The 17625-nt window shown below is 43.2% G+C and overlaps 3 protein-coding genes across 3 annotated transcripts; 1 reads left to right on the top strand and 2 right to left on the bottom strand.

Moving 5' to 3' along the window:
- Positions 1-11706: 11706 nt before the first annotated feature.
- LOC6551159 lies at positions 11707-12617 on the top strand. Its single transcript, XM_026982102.1, has 2 exons — positions 11707-11742; positions 11802-12617. Exon 2 carries the CDS (start codon positions 11851-11853, stop codon positions 12226-12228), a length of 378 nt encoding a protein of 125 aa, XP_026837903.1. The 5' UTR covers positions 11707-11742; positions 11802-11850; the 3' UTR covers positions 12229-12617.
- Positions 12618-15753: 3136 nt separating this feature from the next.
- On the bottom strand, positions 15754-16016 carry LOC26526444. Its single transcript, XM_015155972.2, has 2 exons — positions 15977-16016; positions 15754-15911 (listed from the first exon to the last, which is right to left on the bottom strand). The coding sequence occupies exons 1-2, from the start codon at positions 16014-16016 to the stop codon at positions 15754-15756; spliced, it is 198 nt and encodes a 65-aa protein (XP_015011458.1).
- Positions 16017-16631: 615 nt separating this feature from the next.
- LOC6551158 lies at positions 16632-17111 on the bottom strand. Its single transcript, XM_001976823.3, has 2 exons — positions 17031-17111; positions 16632-16964 (listed from the first exon to the last, which is right to left on the bottom strand). The coding sequence occupies exons 1-2, from the start codon at positions 17089-17091 to the stop codon at positions 16759-16761; spliced, it is 267 nt and encodes an 88-aa protein (XP_001976859.2). The 5' UTR covers positions 17092-17111; the 3' UTR covers positions 16632-16758.
- Positions 17112-17625: the final 514 nt, after the last annotated feature.

Below are 17625 nucleotides of genomic sequence, written 5' to 3'. Positions count from 1 at the left end.
TGCACTTCTCACTCATGCAATTAACTGAAACTTTTATGCTCCATTTGGGGGAGAGGAGTGATGCAAGAATTATGACTCGGAATCAGGCGAGCAGCGCGCACATGGAAAATAATTTATTTTACGATTAGCGGGACAACGATATAGCCTCTGCCACGCCCCGCCCCCTTTTCCTTCTGCCCGGCCAGCGATGCGAATAAGTGACTGGGCGTCATTTACCCGCTGGTCGATGAATAAGTGCCATGTGCCATGTGCCATGTGCTATGTACTACTATATGGCAACTGGACATTGTCCACTGGAAAAGCGGCGTCGCTGGCGTCAGCAGTTCCATTCAACGCCATCACCAGCGGAAGTTTTGCCATTCAAAAGCGACGGGCAATAAAGTGTACAGTGAGTTATCGACGTGACGGCGACAGTTGGAGGTGATTCTACCGATTAAGGATAGCATCGATTTTGCCATATCTTACCCCTTAGTCAACACACTCTTCTATTGAAATCTTAGTATAATTAGTTCAAAAATATATTATAATAATCCATTTTATAGCGCATTCTTATTTGATAGTTGTTATAAGAATCCAAATTAGGAATAGTTTTTACTAACTACTTGTCACTTTTTAAGACGATTAGACTTACGAGCGCACATAATTTTCCCACAAATGCTTCTTGCCAAGCAAAATAAAAGCGTGATGTAAGTGAGTAAACATTTGCAAATACAGGAGAATCGTAAACATGACGCATACTATTCGGCATCCGCCAAGTTTTCGCCGGGTGAAAACGATCCCAAAGTTGGCTCCTAAAGCTCGCCCTGAATTGCCCATCTTCAGTAAGTAGTTAAGTTAATTTTCAGTGTGGCAACATTATCGCGCGGGTAGGTGAAAGTATGTGTAGAAGATGTGAAAGTGAGCCAAGGACAGAGCAGAGGCGCACTCAAATAATAATAATAACAATCTTCAAGGGGGCATCTTAATGGGAACGCTAAGCGGAAAAGTTTTTATGATTTTTATTAGTTTCGTCTCGCGATGGGATGCCAAACAAATGGCCAGTCCCCCTGTCGTAATATATATTGGCATCCGGGGATTGTATTGGATTGGATTGAGTGGGGATCGGGGTCTGGGCATTCGAGCTTCGCCCTATGCTCTGGCTGGTCGAGATTTATCAACGCCACACGCGATGGTCAAGTTGCTGGACTGCTGCCTGCTGCCTGCTGGCTGCATGTCGATGTCGATATGGATATGGATATATGGACGGTCAGCAGTCAATGGGGCGGGGGGAGGAGAGCAGCGAGCTCGAGTCCAGCTCCACCCTCGAGGCGTTGCTAATCTAATTTGCAGTTATTGGCGGGCCAGATTAGCACTCACGCACTCAAGGCGGGCACACATGTGTGTGTAATGCGTATCGCGTGTGCGGAGATTCCGTACCGAATTGCCTATAATTTGACGCAAAATGCACTGGGAGAAACTTGCTGCTTGATTTTTACATTCCCACGGTGTTTCAGTACTCATCACTTTGTCGTGGCTCAAATTCACTTTCTATATATCAATTCCATTGGTGTTATATTTACCCAATAAACCACTAGCTGTGAGTTTGCAAACTGCTGCGTGCTTCCGCTAAGTGTGGCAGAAACAAAGTGAAGCAGAAGGACATATTACCATCTCAGGACTGGGTACCTCGAGCACAAAAGACTCAGCCACACACCCACACACACGCATTAGTCGAAGCTGTGCAAGTGCAAAACATAATGAAAATGATGTCAGTTTGATAAGATTTCGCCGTAGGGCGTGTGCGGCTGGGTGGTGCGATATTCGTGTACCGCTGCCATTGCCATTGTTGTTGTGCGAGTGTGAGTGCGAGTGCTCGCATGTTATGAGAAAAGTTTCGCCGCTTAAAGATGTTTCGATGCGAAACTTTGGCACCGCATGCTCCAGCTCAGCACAGCCCATTCAACCGAAATGTGTTGTTTGCATGCACATTGAATGTATCACATTTGTTTTTCGGGGCATTTTCGCGGCAAAGAAACGCCATTGAAGCAGTTGGTAATAAGAAAATGGGACAATAAACAAATTTCGCTAGTCGTGTGAAACACTTTGATACAGTTTCTTCGGGATGCTGATATACAAGATACGTAAAAACCAAAAGTGTGATATCCAAATAACATAATAATTCAATCTCTAACGAGCCGAGCCTACTGGCCCTTGAGGAGGTGCCCAATCATAAAGCTGTAATTGCAATAAAAACAGACAGCTTAGTAAGTGCATTCAAGCTAAGCTGCATAAATTACTCAGTTATTTTTGCTTATCCCACGTCTACTATCTATGCCGTTTATTTTGGTAATATCTGTCTGGCCGACACCCGAAACACAGTGGTTAATGGCTTTAGTAGGAGCCCTCACAACTCACACATCCGCAGCCTGGCAAGTCCTGCAGCAAGCACACACAGAGCACATCCAATCAGACGGGCCCTTAGTTGCTGCTGCTGCTTGCACCAAGTTGCATGTTGCTGGTTTGCAATTTTGCCATTGTTGCTCCTGTTAGGTGGACACATTGTCAGGCTGGCAGCTCAGCTGACAACGCCTATCAAATTAAGCAAAACAAAATTGCATTAGGGCGCTCAAAATTGCAAGCGGTGCACAAAAGCACTACCCAACCGCCCACCAATCGGCGACGTGCGGGGGCGTGGCACGTCAGCGCCACCAAAATTATTCATTGCACAATGCGGTCCAGACAATTTATGCTAATCAACATCAATCGATTTGCATGTCCTGCCCGGCCCGGCTCGGCTCGGCCCGGCCGTTTTGTTTGGTCCTCTTCGTCCTTGGTCCTTGGTCCTTCGTCCTGGATAAACGTCGAGCGCCGTAACCCTCAGCTATTCCCCCATTTCGGCCGTCCCGCCATCATGCTGTTTATTGGGCGGTTCCGATGGCTGCGGTTCAATGGCTGCCTCCGGCTGCCACAGTGGCTCCTCGACATATCGCACATGGACAAGCAAAGTGGACAATCACTGCATGTGGCTGATTGCATACAGCGTGTAACAATGGGCGTGGTCGTGGGCGGTGGGAGGTGGACGTTGGACGGGAGCGATGTTTAAGTGGGCAGACACACTGTTGCTATCTTCGCATGGATAGGGGTTGCGAATAGGGTTTAGTGGCTGATGTTGCCTGCGACAGCAATAATTTCATAATGTTTATAAAAAGGGAATAAACAGAAGCCCAGACGTAAGGAGACTGGGCGAAATGACCTCGTGGTTTAGCTCGATTCATTCCACTTGGTTGATCCTATTGTGCAGTTTTTGTTCCATAAAAGTGTTCATACAAATACAAAAGTTATTAGGTATAAAAACTAGTCGAAAAATGTATATAAAACATACATTTTTCTTACAACAGAATTCTTTAGTAATTGTGGATTTCCTGAAATGAATAGATTATGAATCGTTTTTTGGTATTGTTGCTAAATTATTTAATTCAGGGGCTTATAAAAATACAAGCGTTCTTTTCTGTCAGGCCTACCAACATACAATACTCATATTCATGATGTTAGCAAAGTGTTTGCTCATCTCGCTTGTCGTGCAGCTGGCCGCACCCATCCGCCCATTTTAAATGGCATGTTGTGACACTTAACCCTAACCGCCCCACTAGTACAGTAATCAACCCTCTCCAGCACCACCCGCCCGCAATCCAACAACGCCCACCGCGATGTCCAATCGTCCTGCGTCCTTCCATTTGGTCCTTCCAACGCAGTTTATAGTCGGCGCTTAGGCACACATGTTGTCATCATTGCCATCGCCATGGCCATCATCATCAACATGGTCGTGGGATGTGGTGCAGTGGGTGGTCCACTCTGGGACCAGGGTGGTGCAGGGTACTGCATGGTGGTACTGGGTGGTCATAGTTGACCCCCAGTCGAGCATGCTCATGAATTTCGGCTGTATGGCAAATGAAGTCGAGCCCCAGCTGGAACCACGAGAAGCGAGAAAAAAGCGACTGCAAATTTACTCAATTTCACAACGTTGCCATGTGTGTGTGTGCGTGTGTGTGGGTGCATGGTTTGAAAAATTTTGTAAATTTTGTTTGCCAAATTGTGTGTGTGGTTGTGTGCTGGCAATTTTGTAATTGTTGGGTATTTGTCATGGCTGCAAAAATTGGGCCACAATCAAAGCCATGGTAAGAAAAGGGAGAGTATGCAATCACAGAACTGATTTTCTATTTTCTTTCTTAGAGATTACAGCAACTAAAACTGAAATCGGTTCATACTTGACTTTAAATGAAAATATTTTCTAATTTTGAGATAAGATCTCTTGTTAGAGTTTCAATGTTGACTCCTACGGCAGCGCGAATTCTTCAGCACCCCTTGCACCTCGACCGAGAGCCCAGAAAAAGGGCTAACAAAAGGCAATGATACCTGGGTGGTGTTACCAGGAGATGCAGTGGCGCAATTAGGTAAATCATGGTATGCTTTGTAATTTGCCACAGGCAAAACGCACTGAGCCACTGAGAGGCAAATTGCGTTCATGGCTTCAGAAGAACGGACGGACGGAGCTTCCTGGAAGGACAGAAAGTTTCGGCAATGAACTTCCCCGGCTCTATGGCTTAACACATCCGGACGGAGAAGGAGCCCAGGTGTGCTCCGTGTAGAGAGGAAAATATTTATGCAGTATTTATTTTATACATGTGTACATTAAGTATTAAGTATTTGAGGAGTGTGGCAGCTTGTTCTATGTTGTATTCTATATAAATGAGAGGCAGTGGTTGCACGCGATTGATGGATATAATATGTGAATCCGTTTTCTTCATGTGTAGATTTTGCAGACCAGCGCTGCCAGTGTGCATGCATGAGCTTTTACAAAGCCTGTGCGGCGCATTGTCCCTGCTTAATTGTCTGCAAGGACAACGGGAGCAGAGTGGAGTGTCAGGGAGCGCAGAGAGAGCGCCGGAGTTCGAAGAAGTGGACTTGGAGTTGGAGCCAGGTTGACAACAAGAAGTGCCGTCCTGTGGCTTCCACAGCACAAGTTGCATAATTCTCGACCTCGTCTCTAGCCGCATCCTGTCTAGCCATGCCTTTCCCCACCTGAGCCACCTGATTCACCTGCGAATAGCTTGTGTCCCCTTTTGGAGAATACACATGCTCGCATGTCCTGACATCTACCGGCATCTCCTGGAGTATCCTGGCATCTACATCTACATCTACATCTGCAGCAGTTGCAACTTCATTTGTGCTCGGCCAACTTGGCAAAACTTTCGAGTGTAAATAATTGTCGGGCACTCGATGTTTTTGCAAAGAGCTCTTGGCTAGGAAAGAAACTCAACCGCAAAAATTTGCTGCTGGGTTGGTTTAGTTGCTCGGCATTTATGGTTATTTATATGCTCTATGGGAATTTGCCGTGATCCCGCATCCATTCTTTTGGAATTGGAGCCATTTGCTGCAGCTCCAATTAATTGTTGTTGAGGAATAAGTGTTATCCTTCAAAATGAGTGGGCATTGTACGTCCTGACGACATCCGGCGATTAATCAGACCACTGACAGCAGACTTTGTCCATCAGGCAAGGCGTTATTCTTTCACAAGTTGCGAGTCAAAACGAAACAATAATGAATACCACATTTTATTCAATTTTGCCCACCATCCTATGTGATTTCTGATTGAAGTCGCCTGATCGAAATCCGGAAATAGTTTAGCCATAGCCAAAGTTTTCCACTAAACCTCGGGATGCTTTTCCGGCCATCAATCATTGTAGGTGTGGGGGAAATGGGGGAAAACGCTAGAGAGATTGGAAAATGAAAGACACCTGCGAGGGTGAGGTGTATTAATTGCAAGTAAAATCACTTTGAACTTCATTAAAAAGCAACTTAATCAAGTCAAGTCAAGTTGCGTCGAAGTTTTTGCCACCTGAGTTGCAAAGCCCTTAGCCCCGGCATTCTGCTGAATTGCCTAAAAATTATTAATTAGCCACCACCCGAGGAACCCGCTTTTCACACTCCCCAAAACGTTTTCCACCAGCTTTTCCAGTGAGGGGCGAAAGTACCAGCTAAGAGCTAGGAAACCGTGCCAGCTCTTAAATATTTCATATTTAATTGCGCGCGTAAGCAGCACATTTATTGCTACAACCAACCCCTCTACTTCTTTTTTTTCCATCCCCCTGGGGCACTTACCTGTTAACCCCCCTACGTACCACCCGTTGAAAATTGGCAACATTAATAAAATTAGACCCGTCTTGCCAGGCCCCCCTTTTGCTATTTTCCATTTCCCATTTACCATTTTTCACTTGATTTCTGCCCCTCCGTGGCTCCTTTGTTTCCATAAATGCCCTTTAAAATCTTATTAGCCGCGCGCTGATCAAAGAATGGCAGACTCTTTAGGCGAAAGTGCTTGGGGCACAGTCCAAGCACCCAAATCCAAATCCGCCAGGTGACGCCGAAATTGCAAACGACACTTTGATAAGGGTTTTGTCCTTGGGAGAGGGGGGAGTCCATCGAATTCGGTTGACTGATATTCAAGTGGTTTGGTTTCTCGGCTGCCTTAATATTCTTGAGGAGCTAAAACGGCAAAATAATTACTCATCTGCAATAAAAAAAATGTGCTAGCCATAATGTTATAGATAGATTGGGTGGTAAAAGTGACTTAATGCAGATGTAAACTGAGCATTTCTTCTCTGAAACTAGCAAAAAGTTCACTCAACTTTCGGTTAGTCCTAATCCAATTTTAATTGGTCACAGTGTGAAAAGCTGACCACGGCATCCGCTTCCGCATCCGGATCCGCATGAGCCCATAGACGCAGTGCGTCACACCTCCGCACACCTCCTTCTTTGCTGGACCGTAGCCCCCCCGCCACAGCATGTCAATTTCAATTTGACATTTATTTCAATGTGCGTATGGCAGTGGTGGTGGTCCAGCTGGTGGATGAGGGGGCGGTGGGCGTGCTACATGTGCGTAATAAGCCGCATTCGTTTATTTTAAAACCGCTTCAATTGTTGCACAGTCGATGCGATTGAATACCCATTCAAGCCACTCCGTCTGTGTGTGCGGTCAGCAATTTGATGTTGCGTATGCTGGCCGCGTACCGCCCCAACCCTGGAATCCCGAACCACCCACGGATCAGCCCACTTCACTGAAAAATAAGATGTAACAAAAGATTCTTGGAACATTTATAATGACTGCGTGTAATACATTATCTACTTACTTTCAATTATATATATGTATTTATTTGTTTCGAATAATAATATATTTTTTACAATTTTTAAATAGCTTAACAAGTGTTGCTGTCTTGATGCTCAGGTTTCGAATATTAAGATGAAATGTATTTGATATATACTTGTATTTTTCTTTGTGTGCCAGCGGACAACATTTTGTGGTTTTCATTGCTGTTTTCGTTGTGGCAGAAATCCTTTTCCGGTGCACGCGGAAGTGGGTCCTGCGGGCAGAGGTGTATGGATTGGGGTTGGGTCTGCGATCGAGGGCTTGGGAGGGGTTTCGAAGGGGTGCGTTGCACGCACGACTACATTGTCAACGTTTTGTGTGTCATTATTGTGGCTGTTGGCGGTTGCTCTGTGCCGCCGTTGCCCGCTTTTCGCCGCCTTTTCCCCCGCCTTTTCCTAGCCTTGTCCTTCGTGGTCCCATTCGTGTTTGTTGTTGCGGGTTATTAAAAACTTTTACCGCTCTCAAAGACCCGACCCGCCCACAAAGACAAGCGCCCAAACATTCACACTCGCCCATCCAGACCGCTGCAGTTGCTCGTTTTCATTTTCATTGTGAATGTTAATTACTCCAGCGGCGGTGACAACTGCCAAAGCCAGGATCTGTTTTGGTCCAGGTCCTGCAAGTGAAGCTGCCGTTCGGCACTTCTACACTTTATTGGCACTGAGAATGAAGATGGCGTATAAATAATTCTTGATTGAATATTATTAATTACATTTCTCAATGTTCTAAATAATGTTTTTTTGAAACAAAAATAAAGCCTATCGTTCAACTCTATTTGATAAAACAGTTTTTTTTTTAAATCTCCTAAATGACCGCTTAACAATTAAATTGCTGCTTTTGTTATATTAGTTCATTGAATTTTCCTCACTGTGTACTTCCATTGCTCCCATTTTTTCACTCTGTTGTGTTGCCCTTTCTGTGGCTTATAATCAAACTTATTTACTTTATGTGACTTTTATGAGAATTAAGCTGCATGCGGTTGTAGCGGTTGGTGCTTTCATTTATTCCGATCATGACGATGCTAATGACGACGTGGATGAGATGTGGACCAGTTGGGAACCAAGGGGACAGTCCTTTAATTAGATATATGGTTCCAAAGTGCTTGCTCAGGATGAGGTCTATCCAGGGCAGAGGGCTACTTTTCTAGTTTTAAATAGAAAACTACAAATTAACCTTACCTAATTTATATTTAGTGTCCTCTATATAGCTGGTTAAATTGGATATGAATCGATAGGAAAGCTCTTTAATATAGAGCCATTAATATAAACGATGATAAATATGCCAATATGACGCCAAGACTTTCTGGGCAACTTTCAAGGTAATGGCAATAAATTTTTCTTGAACAAAAAAACCATCACGTAGGCAATACTTAAGGGCAGCTGGATAGCTAAAGATCTTTCCTCTGATGCCCTGAGGCGGATATTATTTGGAGGGAGTTACTCCAAAATTTTTGTATATGTTGTGTCACGCTGAAAAGTCGAAAACTAAAGCCTTGGTCTCGTTCTTATGATGCACGGAAACAAATATTAATTACTTACTGAAAGTCTGAATGGTTTTTGTTATTCTTATTGTTGTATGGGGGCCAGCTTTAATTACTCACTGATAGAATTCATTGTTTGGTTAGTTTCGCCTAAATCTAAATCTAAATCTTATTAATCTTTTTTCTTTCGGGGAAAATTCGCACTGCAAGTCTTTCATTTCTCTAATGTACTATATGCTTACCTCAGCGGGCCCGACATCTTCTTCCGGCCGTAGACGCAGACGCTCTCTGACTCCGGTCTTCGAACTCCAGTCTCCGTTTTCCATTTCTCCGGATCCGGCGACTCATTGTCTTTCGGCGGGCTCACGTGCTCACGTACGAAATAATTATAGCGCAAGTACGTGTCCCGCATTCGCGAGTACATGGCTTTCGCTTTGGCTCTGGTTTTGCTTTTGGCCCAGACGGGCCATCAGTTTTGCACACCCCCATCCGCTGAACACATTTGCCAGGGCTGGGAAACAGCCCATTTCATTGGCATATTTTTTTCCACTGGCCGAACCATTTTTGGGCATTTTCCGACAGTTTGGCCGGGTCCACATTGATTTTTTTCGTTATTTTTATTTCGACCAAAAAAAGTTGGGCCAAAAGTTTGTGCCTTTATTTTTGCGTAGGATTTACCCCATTCTTTGTAAACCTTCGTTAACAATTCCCTCGGCTTTCGATGCAAGTTTTTATTTCTGCGAAGAGTCCCTGAAAAGTTGGCATCATGTGGCCGTCGCTCTGATTGTTTCCAGACTTCCATTGAAACTGTTGTCATTATTATTTTTTAAAGATATTATGGGGCTTTTGTGGCACTCTCAGAGGGGGACACAATGCTATTGGAATCAGGTAGTCGATTGTTAACGAGGATCTTTTCAGGCACTGGGAAACCCTTGCTTTTTATTGCATTTCGTTGGGGACAAATCCTGAATAAATATATATCATTTTTTCGCTAAAATAAAGTAATTTAAAACTTTCACAAATATGTTTTTCCAAGTTAGCTTGAGCACCAAAAATAGTAACCTTACTCATAGGGTCTTACCACATGCAATTATCTGTCTTATCGCGTCTCATCGGGGAGTTTAGTGAGGAAGTTGTCACGAGGTCTTTCGGCACTAGGCAAAACTCCAACTATGAGTTAGGCAGGACATTTTCGTCCTCCGGAATGGGGATTCTGGCAGCTGTTGCATTCTGGGCCTAAACTGTGCGTCTACTCAACCACAAAACACACAAATTCCGCTCGGCGAAATCCTGCGATGAGGAGGTGCCAATATATGGAGCTGTTACAAGGGGGATAGTAGAAGGGCGCCCCGAAAACTCGCAAAAGTTTGCTCCAAAGTCCAACATATGTTGCCTGTTCATGCATGCCCCCGTACTCCTCCTTTCTTCATGCCCCCCCATCCAAATTCCTTGCCCTGCAGTCACTAAGTTAGTCATACACCTAAAGGAAATAGACGATAGACTATATATTGGTATGAAGTAAACATATTTTTATTAAATTGTTTTGCGGGCTTGTAAGCTAAAATTTCCTCAAAGATATCCAGATATCTATGACCAAGATATCAATATATTAGATATGGGATATAGATTCTTTAATGCCGAAGTCGTATTTATTTCTTCAAGTGCAAAACTTACATACACATACGGACATCCAGCACGTGTGAGAGTGTGCATGTGTGAGTGTGTGTGCCAGTGTGTAATTATAACAAGTTTTCTAGGCAATTTTTCTGTTTTCCTTCTCGTTTTTCGCCCCAGAATCTCGCTAGTTCCTTTTCTTTTATTTTATTTTATTTTTTTGGGACTGCTTCTGTTGGGTATCTGAAGAGCAAGAAGTAAGTTTCTGATAAGAAAGTTATGATGAGTTTTCTTCACTCACACAGCGAGCAAAAGATGGCAGCACATGTACACACAGCTGTTGATTTTGGCCAAATTAGTGCAAACACGTCTTGTTTTGAGTTGTGGCCCATGTGGAACATGTGCAACTAATTTGCAGTTATCAAGAGTTCTGTCTTCAAGGGGGTTGGACGGATGAGCTCTTGGTCAGATGACGGTATCTAATCCATCTGTTGGGTCATTGATTTTGTTACCCTAGATACTTATGTACATACATTCCCTCCTTCCCACTATCGTTAACAAATTTCCATTTCCGGTGGTGGCCAAAATATGCGAAAGGTATGTGGTTGGGCTTTTTCGGGCGGAGTTGGAGCTGGAAAAACCCCGCTGGCCTGTCTGCCGACTGTCAAAAGTTTATTTATTTGACACCGAAAAAGTTGACACAGACACCAGGCCGGGGGCGTGACTTTGTGCCTGAATCGGATTTATATGCCTGGCCAAAATTGGATTACAATTGAGTTGTAATTATGCGACAACAAAACGTTGCGTTCGAGGGGATCCAGATCCTTTTTGGGGTCCTTTGGACCTCTTCGCATGGCGTGGCATCGCTCGCCTCTGTTTTCTGTTTTCCATGTTGTCGGCAATTTGAGCCAAGCCCTGGCGACGTCTTTTGAAATTTCGCATTTTGCATTAATTAAAACTGATTTAATTAAAGCTTGTCGTGTTGCTTTTAAGTATTTCAAGAACTAGGATGAGAGTAACAGGTCCTGGAGCTAGGACATCCACTAGCACATCCATCCACCCCATGAAAATGATTGAAGCGAGAGACCAAAGTGTTCTGGACTTGTCTCCTGTCGCCCCCGCCAAAGATTCTTTGTCGGCTTTGAAGAGGTGAAAGTTTAATTAAATATGCATCGAGCGTACACAAGTATGTGTACCTAAGGGCCAGATTCGCATAGATGTTTCACCGGTCTCTCAATTCCTCAATCTGATTATGTCAGTCCTAGTTAGCCAAATTCTAGTTAATTTTCCCTCATTATAATGTTTATTTTTTGTATTTTTATCTAATACCATTCCACAACAGAACTTTATGAAGATACCAAGTGCTCAGTCCCCTTTGCGATATCTACCTATCGGGCATGCTTTTGTTAGCAAGCTGTCAACAAATGTACAGTCATTCGAGCAGTCCCTTTCGATCGAAATTCCGGTAAGCAAGACCAGCTGAAAAATATCAGAAACCACTCAAAATCTCGTAAACCAAAAAAGGCAAAAAAGGCAAAACACAGAAAATAACTAAATTACACGGTGCAACAAGATGAATCCATTTCGGCCACATCAAGGTCCGAATTTTCGCATTCGCCTGAACTTTGATCGCATGCCGGGTCAAATAGAGCGTATTATCCAACGATCGATCAACCGATCGGCAGATAGACGTCGAATCACCCAAATGCCAGCGATCCGATTGCGCATCGATCACCATCGGGATGTGGATAGATTTCTGCTCAATTTGCGTATACTGCTGCAGCGACGGAGGACGGACTTTAATTTGGGAGCCGGCGATAGTATCGACGTGTGGAACTGGAGGGAGCCTTCGTTGCCCACCGGTTTGATGGGCGATGGTGATGGCGATGGCTATGGTGATGACGTAGGTGCAAATGATCCACCACAACGGGCACTACCACCAAACGCCTAGGATCTGTTCCTCCTCTTATACAACTCTTAGCATCGGTATCTTCTGTCTCTTCTCTTCCTGTGTGTGATGTTCTTTTTTACGTTTCTGAGCGTTGTCCACAAAAAAAAAGAAGGAAAATGCCATCATCAGCTAAAAGCCCCAAGACCCCAAACAATCCACTGCCACTCCCACCTGAACCAGTAACCAACAGAGGAGAACAGACTCTGTTCTGTTCTGTTCTGGACGCATGTTGTGCTATTATTATATCCCCGCTGGGTTCTGGGTTGATTTTTCCTGCCCCCAAGAATTTGAGGGGCTTTGCAATCGGAGGACACGCTGAGGCACACGCATATAAAAATTTCCTGCTCAATGAGCAATTATCGTAATAAAGATACAACTCTGCTACTCTATATTATATTCGGATGCGGAGCGACAATGGTGGTCAGTGGGAAATGGTGGATGCCGAGAGGAGAAGCACTGATGACAACGATGATGATGATGACTGGTCTCTTCCGCATTGATGTGATGGATTAAGCCGCAGCTCAGGTCTGATTCCTGTCTGTCACTTTTTATATGGGGTTAATGGGGACGTGACAAACATACGGGAACAGCGTAGGGAAAGTTGATTGAACTGCACAAGTTAACTACTCTCCAAAATTACTTACTAGTGCAATTCTAATATTTCTCTGGCTCTTACATGAATTTAAGTCAATAAGTGGTGAACGAAACCCAATATAAACTATTGATTATTTCATCTTCAAATGAACTTTTCAATGAAAGTTAATTTTTTTTTTAAGCAAAAATATACCAATGCATTTATATGCACATAGATGAGACCATGTGCCTGTCCCAATCGTAGGCGAATCAAGATGCCAATTGAAAGAGATTTTGCCCTCCCAGCTGTTTGACTTTCATTATAGCCTTCTAGCAGCTTTAGGACTTCCCAATCACTGGCACCAACTTGCAAGGACTTGAGAGCATCAATTCGGGCAGATGCCTTCCTTTATTCTATGTATTCTGTTTTTTTTCTGCCATTAGCAGGCGACGTCAAGCTGTCAGACAGTTCGAAGCCTTTTTCTATGGGGTTTCATTTGGGATGGTCTTTGTTTTGCTTATCGAGAGAACATTTTATTGCTTTATGCGTTTAATGAAGTGTTGCTGGACCGTTGGCGTCATGGAGGCACTCAAAATCCACGACCCTTGGGACACCCAGACATCCAGACAGACAACCCTTCGCTTTCACTTTTTGAAACGGGCTCCAAGGGAGAAAGCAGGCAGCATACATATATATCAAACATTTCTGACAGTCTATGACGTCTGCCAAAGGAGTGACTGACTCAATGACGAACTGGCTGGCTGGCTGATTGACTGATTGATGGACCGCCTTGGAAACCAAGACCGGTGTCACTCACTCACCCACGAAGATCGCATGTAATGCATAAAGAATGAAGCTTAAATAAAAGTTGGGAGATGAGAAATAGGATTAACTTGTCACACAATTGAATTTAATTTCATACACAACGAGGGCGGCGAGGAAAAAGCATCTGGAAAACCCGACCAGACCAGACCAGACATTGGCCCATCTCACCTCCCTTTGGGGACTCGAAAAATGCTTTTGTGGTAATCCCATGCTGAAGCCGATTCGGGGGTTTTGTAATGAAATTACACGAGCCTCAGATTTGTCAAAGCAATCAATACACCCGGATGTGCAACCTTTGACTGAATGGACCGGCATTCGAAGAGCGGAGTTCCTTGATGAGCTTCTGCCATTGAATAGTGGGGCAAAAAAAGTTTGGTAGGTACAAAAACACCATACGTGTATTTCAGCGAAGTTTTGTATAGGCTCGATGAAAGAATGTGGAATAAGTACTGTGATGTTTAAGTTTTGTTGCAGCCCCAAAGTTGTAAAATGCCCAAAAAGGGGATTTCCCCATCCGTCCCAAGGATCCTTTGCCAATTCCCCTTACAGCTTTTCATTATGCACATCATCCATCAATTAATTGACTGCACTCCATCGCCTCATTGCGTATGCCGCTCACATGCCGCTTGTCTCTTTGATTAGCGAAAACAAAAGCGAAAGAGTGACGGGAGTTCATTAACTGTCACACAAATGTGGCATAGTGGAAGGCTGCAAGTGGGTGGAGTTTGAAGGACAGTGGGTGGTGCTGCACCCCATTCTATCCGTACATATGCTAGCACTCACCACCCGTACCCTTTGGTCCGTTCAACTTAATTAAATAGCATCAGATTCGAGGGTGCGGAATCCTTTGGTCCGAGAAGTTAGCCAACAATCGCATCCTCGCTTACCTACACGCAGAAAAACGGGTAATATACAAAATGTACTTTTAATAGTTTAATTCAATTGAATTAATAAATATTTGCCATTATTAACTCATTGAACCAATTATTGACTTATCAATTTTTTGTCAATCAATTATTTCTGTCATATCGAACAGTAGTTGTGCAAAGTTCCACAAACTGTGGCTGATTTACACCTGCCATTGGGTGCAAGCACCTCTGGGGATACCCTAGCATTTTTATCGCGGTGCAGGCCCTCAATTTCACCGCGGTGCACATAAAAGTTTCTAATCCATTTGCCCGATACTTATGCACGCCTGCACTCGGGGGATTAATAAGTGTGGCTGTTTGTAGCGCCACCCCAACTCGCACTTCGCTGTTCCCTCGCCAGCTTCATGTATCCATTTTCCCTGAACCGGATCCGGATGGTTTGTTTCAACCACCGGCACCGCTCGACTTTGCAGCCAAATCAATTTCAACTGTCAGTTGTCAATCAGGCCGCAATTCAATCACGCAACGTCCTCTGAGAGAATTCCCGTCTCCTCCAGTGCGACGAGGAGGACAAACTTCTGGGAACTTTAAGACGACTCCCAAGAAAGGAACGCACCGCATTTGCCTGAATTATTCAAAGCCATCGAAATGGAATCGAAGGCCCTGCCAAAAGGCCACATTTTGTGTGTGTACAGCATTAATGTTTTGACTCCAGAAGGCGGCGGTCACGACCAAGAGTCACAAACATTTGTTCAAGAGATTTTTATGAATTACACCGTTGGGGGGATGGAGGTTTTGTACACAGATTTTTATTGGTATTATTGCCATTTACAACTCGGCAACCGTTTTGCTCCCCTTTCTTCGTCGACCTTGCATATGCATTACTTACCCGTGGCACTGCCCGCAGAACCCAATCGCTAAGCCGCGCTGGAGTCCCTGGTAAATTTCGCAGTCAAAACACATGTCACGTATTTTTCTCGTAATTATGGCAAACGTGAGAAATTTCGTTAAGATTTTCTTAACACATTTTCTTGTGCAAGAACACAAGATGTGTGTGCTTCTTGCTCGGGCTGTGGCATAATTTTAGGCATTTTCCCGATGGCTCTTGGGCCATCATCCGTACAGTCGCCACAAGCATGTGGCGACTTAAGAAAGCGCAAGCTGTTAGGATAATGCTCCAGGGAGTTATGTTTGTAAAAGATACACTTCAGAGGTATTCCAAATTTTTAAAATATACACTTTTATTTAAAGTTAATCCTATCTCGTGACCGGAAGTTTCAACAAATTCTGCATTAATATCTTTATCAATTCCTGAACTTTAGCCACAAAATCCTTGATGAGCTGCTTTCTCGCCGACGATGTGTTCGTCACATTTAAGGACTGACTGGGGAAAGTCCAGGCCGCTGTCATCATCACTGTTTCAAAATATAGGTTTTAGTTTCCTTTCTAAGCGTACGGGAAAATATGATAAAATACTTACGGCTTAGCAGGGCAATGAACAATAATTTTTGGCCTGACATAGTTGAATAGCAAACTGAGCTCTATTCGGGGAGTTCGCCCTACATAAATAGTCGGAAATCTGGTCCTACGTGGAGTTAAGTGCTACCACGGCTCACGTAGTTAAGATTTATTTAGACTTGGTTTTTGCATTACGTAAGGCCTGAACTTTTCATGGACTTTAAAGGCTTGCATTTTTTTCTACTTATTAATTCCAGGAGTACAGTGAAGCTTGAATAATTTAAAACAAACTCAGTATTTAATATATATTTAACTTCAAAATCATTACAAGTCCGTTGCACAGAATGTTGGTAGGACAAAATAATGTTTAAATTATATGTAGATATTGAACCAACATACGATAATAAGAAACGAGCAAGATACAAATGTAAATGTCTTAAGCTATTTTACGTCATCTTTAAGAATTTAAACTTAAAAAAACTTAATATAATAAAATCCATACACACAATTTCCTCTACGTCATTTGCATTTTTGTTCGAGAAATTTGTATAAAGTTTACGAAGTATTTTAGATAATTAAACGAGGTTAAAAGGGTGACAGCACTCCATACTTGTTACCTTATTCCCGAAGGCTTATTAAATGACTAAAAAAATAAAATATCTTTGCACATTTTTTTAAATGCTCAAAACGTAACTTTATTTGTAATTAAAAATTGACAAATTATGTAATATTTTATACGCTTTGCTTGAAACATAGTTTTGTTTGACAATAAGATGTCTAAGAGCTTTTGAAATATTCAAGGGATTAACCGGAAAGTCCTCCAAGTCCTTGAGCCAATCCCAAAGGTCCTGACTGGCCAAGAACACTACTCAGTTGAGGAACAGCGGAATTAGCTGCTCCTGCAGTTAGTCCACCAACAGCTCCAGTAAGCAATGGCGCGGCTGCTCCAACTGGTCCAGAGGCCACATCGGTAAGTCCGGGGCGAGCCTCAATGGTGCCAAGGTAGCAAGCTGGAAAAATATAAATTTGCTTATAAATAAAACAACTCATATCCTTGTGATTGAAGGACTACGTACCGCACACAAGGAGGGCCACGACAATCGTTTTGTTGAACATTTTAGTACGGTTTGACTGCATCGACTACTTGGCCCAACTGAATCGACTTCGGTTTTTATACTGCCCCAATGGAAAACATTTGAGGGCTAAGCTCACGTATTCACTATCACTATCTAGAGCGTGTTCTACGATTTATCACTGCTTGGGAATTGGTTTTACTAAGTACAAGTACTGTACTACGTCATACGACATCAAGTTTTCCACCTGAACCATCAAAAAATTATATAGAGAAAAGCCCCTTTTACTTTTAAAAAGTAATAAGTATTTTAGTAAAAATGTTATATTTTAGTACTTTGAGTAATATACCTGTACTTACATGAATGAATCGATGAATTGATATTATTTTACATGCTAATTTTAATTTGGTTTGTCGGCTTTATACACATCTGACGTGTATTTTTTTTTTTGTGTGTATAAATACTAAATAATTATTGTATTTTTATTACATCTAATTTAAACCCCTTTAAAAGTGACGCTTCACCCACACTACTTTATATTTGCTTGCTGTTTTAGCGAATTGTTTTCATAATACTTCGCTATTTGCCTCTCGTCACG

Source organism: Drosophila erecta, unplaced genomic scaffold (assembly GCF_003286155.1).
Source record: "Drosophila erecta strain 14021-0224.00,06,07 unplaced genomic scaffold, DereRS2 tig00000126-arrow-pilon, whole genome shotgun sequence".
NCBI lineage: Eukaryota > Metazoa > Arthropoda > Insecta > Diptera > Drosophilidae > Drosophila > Drosophila erecta.
The sequence above is the reverse complement of the archived record's forward strand: the minus strand, read 5'-3'. Positions and strand labels throughout refer to the sequence as shown.

What these genes read in the sequence shown, in the direction of transcription:
- LOC6551159 (XM_026982102.1), top strand. Translation starts at nt 11,851, where the DNA reads ATGAATCCATTTCGGCCACATCAAGGTCCGAATTTTCGCATTCGCCTG.
- LOC26526444 (XM_015155972.2), bottom strand. Translation starts at nt 16,016, where the DNA reads ATGTCAGGCCAAAAATTATTGTTCATTGCCCTGCTAAGCC. An exon ending in GTTCATTGCCCTGCTAAGCC is followed by an intron (nt 15,912 to 15,976) that starts GTAAGTATTTTA and finishes ATTTTGAAACAG; the next exon opens with TGATGATGACAGCGGCCTGG.
- LOC6551158 (XM_001976823.3), bottom strand. Translation starts at nt 17,091, where the DNA reads ATGCAGTCAAACCGTACTAAAATGTTCAACAAAACGATTGTCGTGGCC. An exon ending in CGTGGCCCTCCTTGTGTGCG is followed by an intron (nt 16,965 to 17,030) that starts GTACGTAGTCCT and finishes ATATTTTTCCAG; the next exon opens with CTTGCTACCTTGGCACCATT.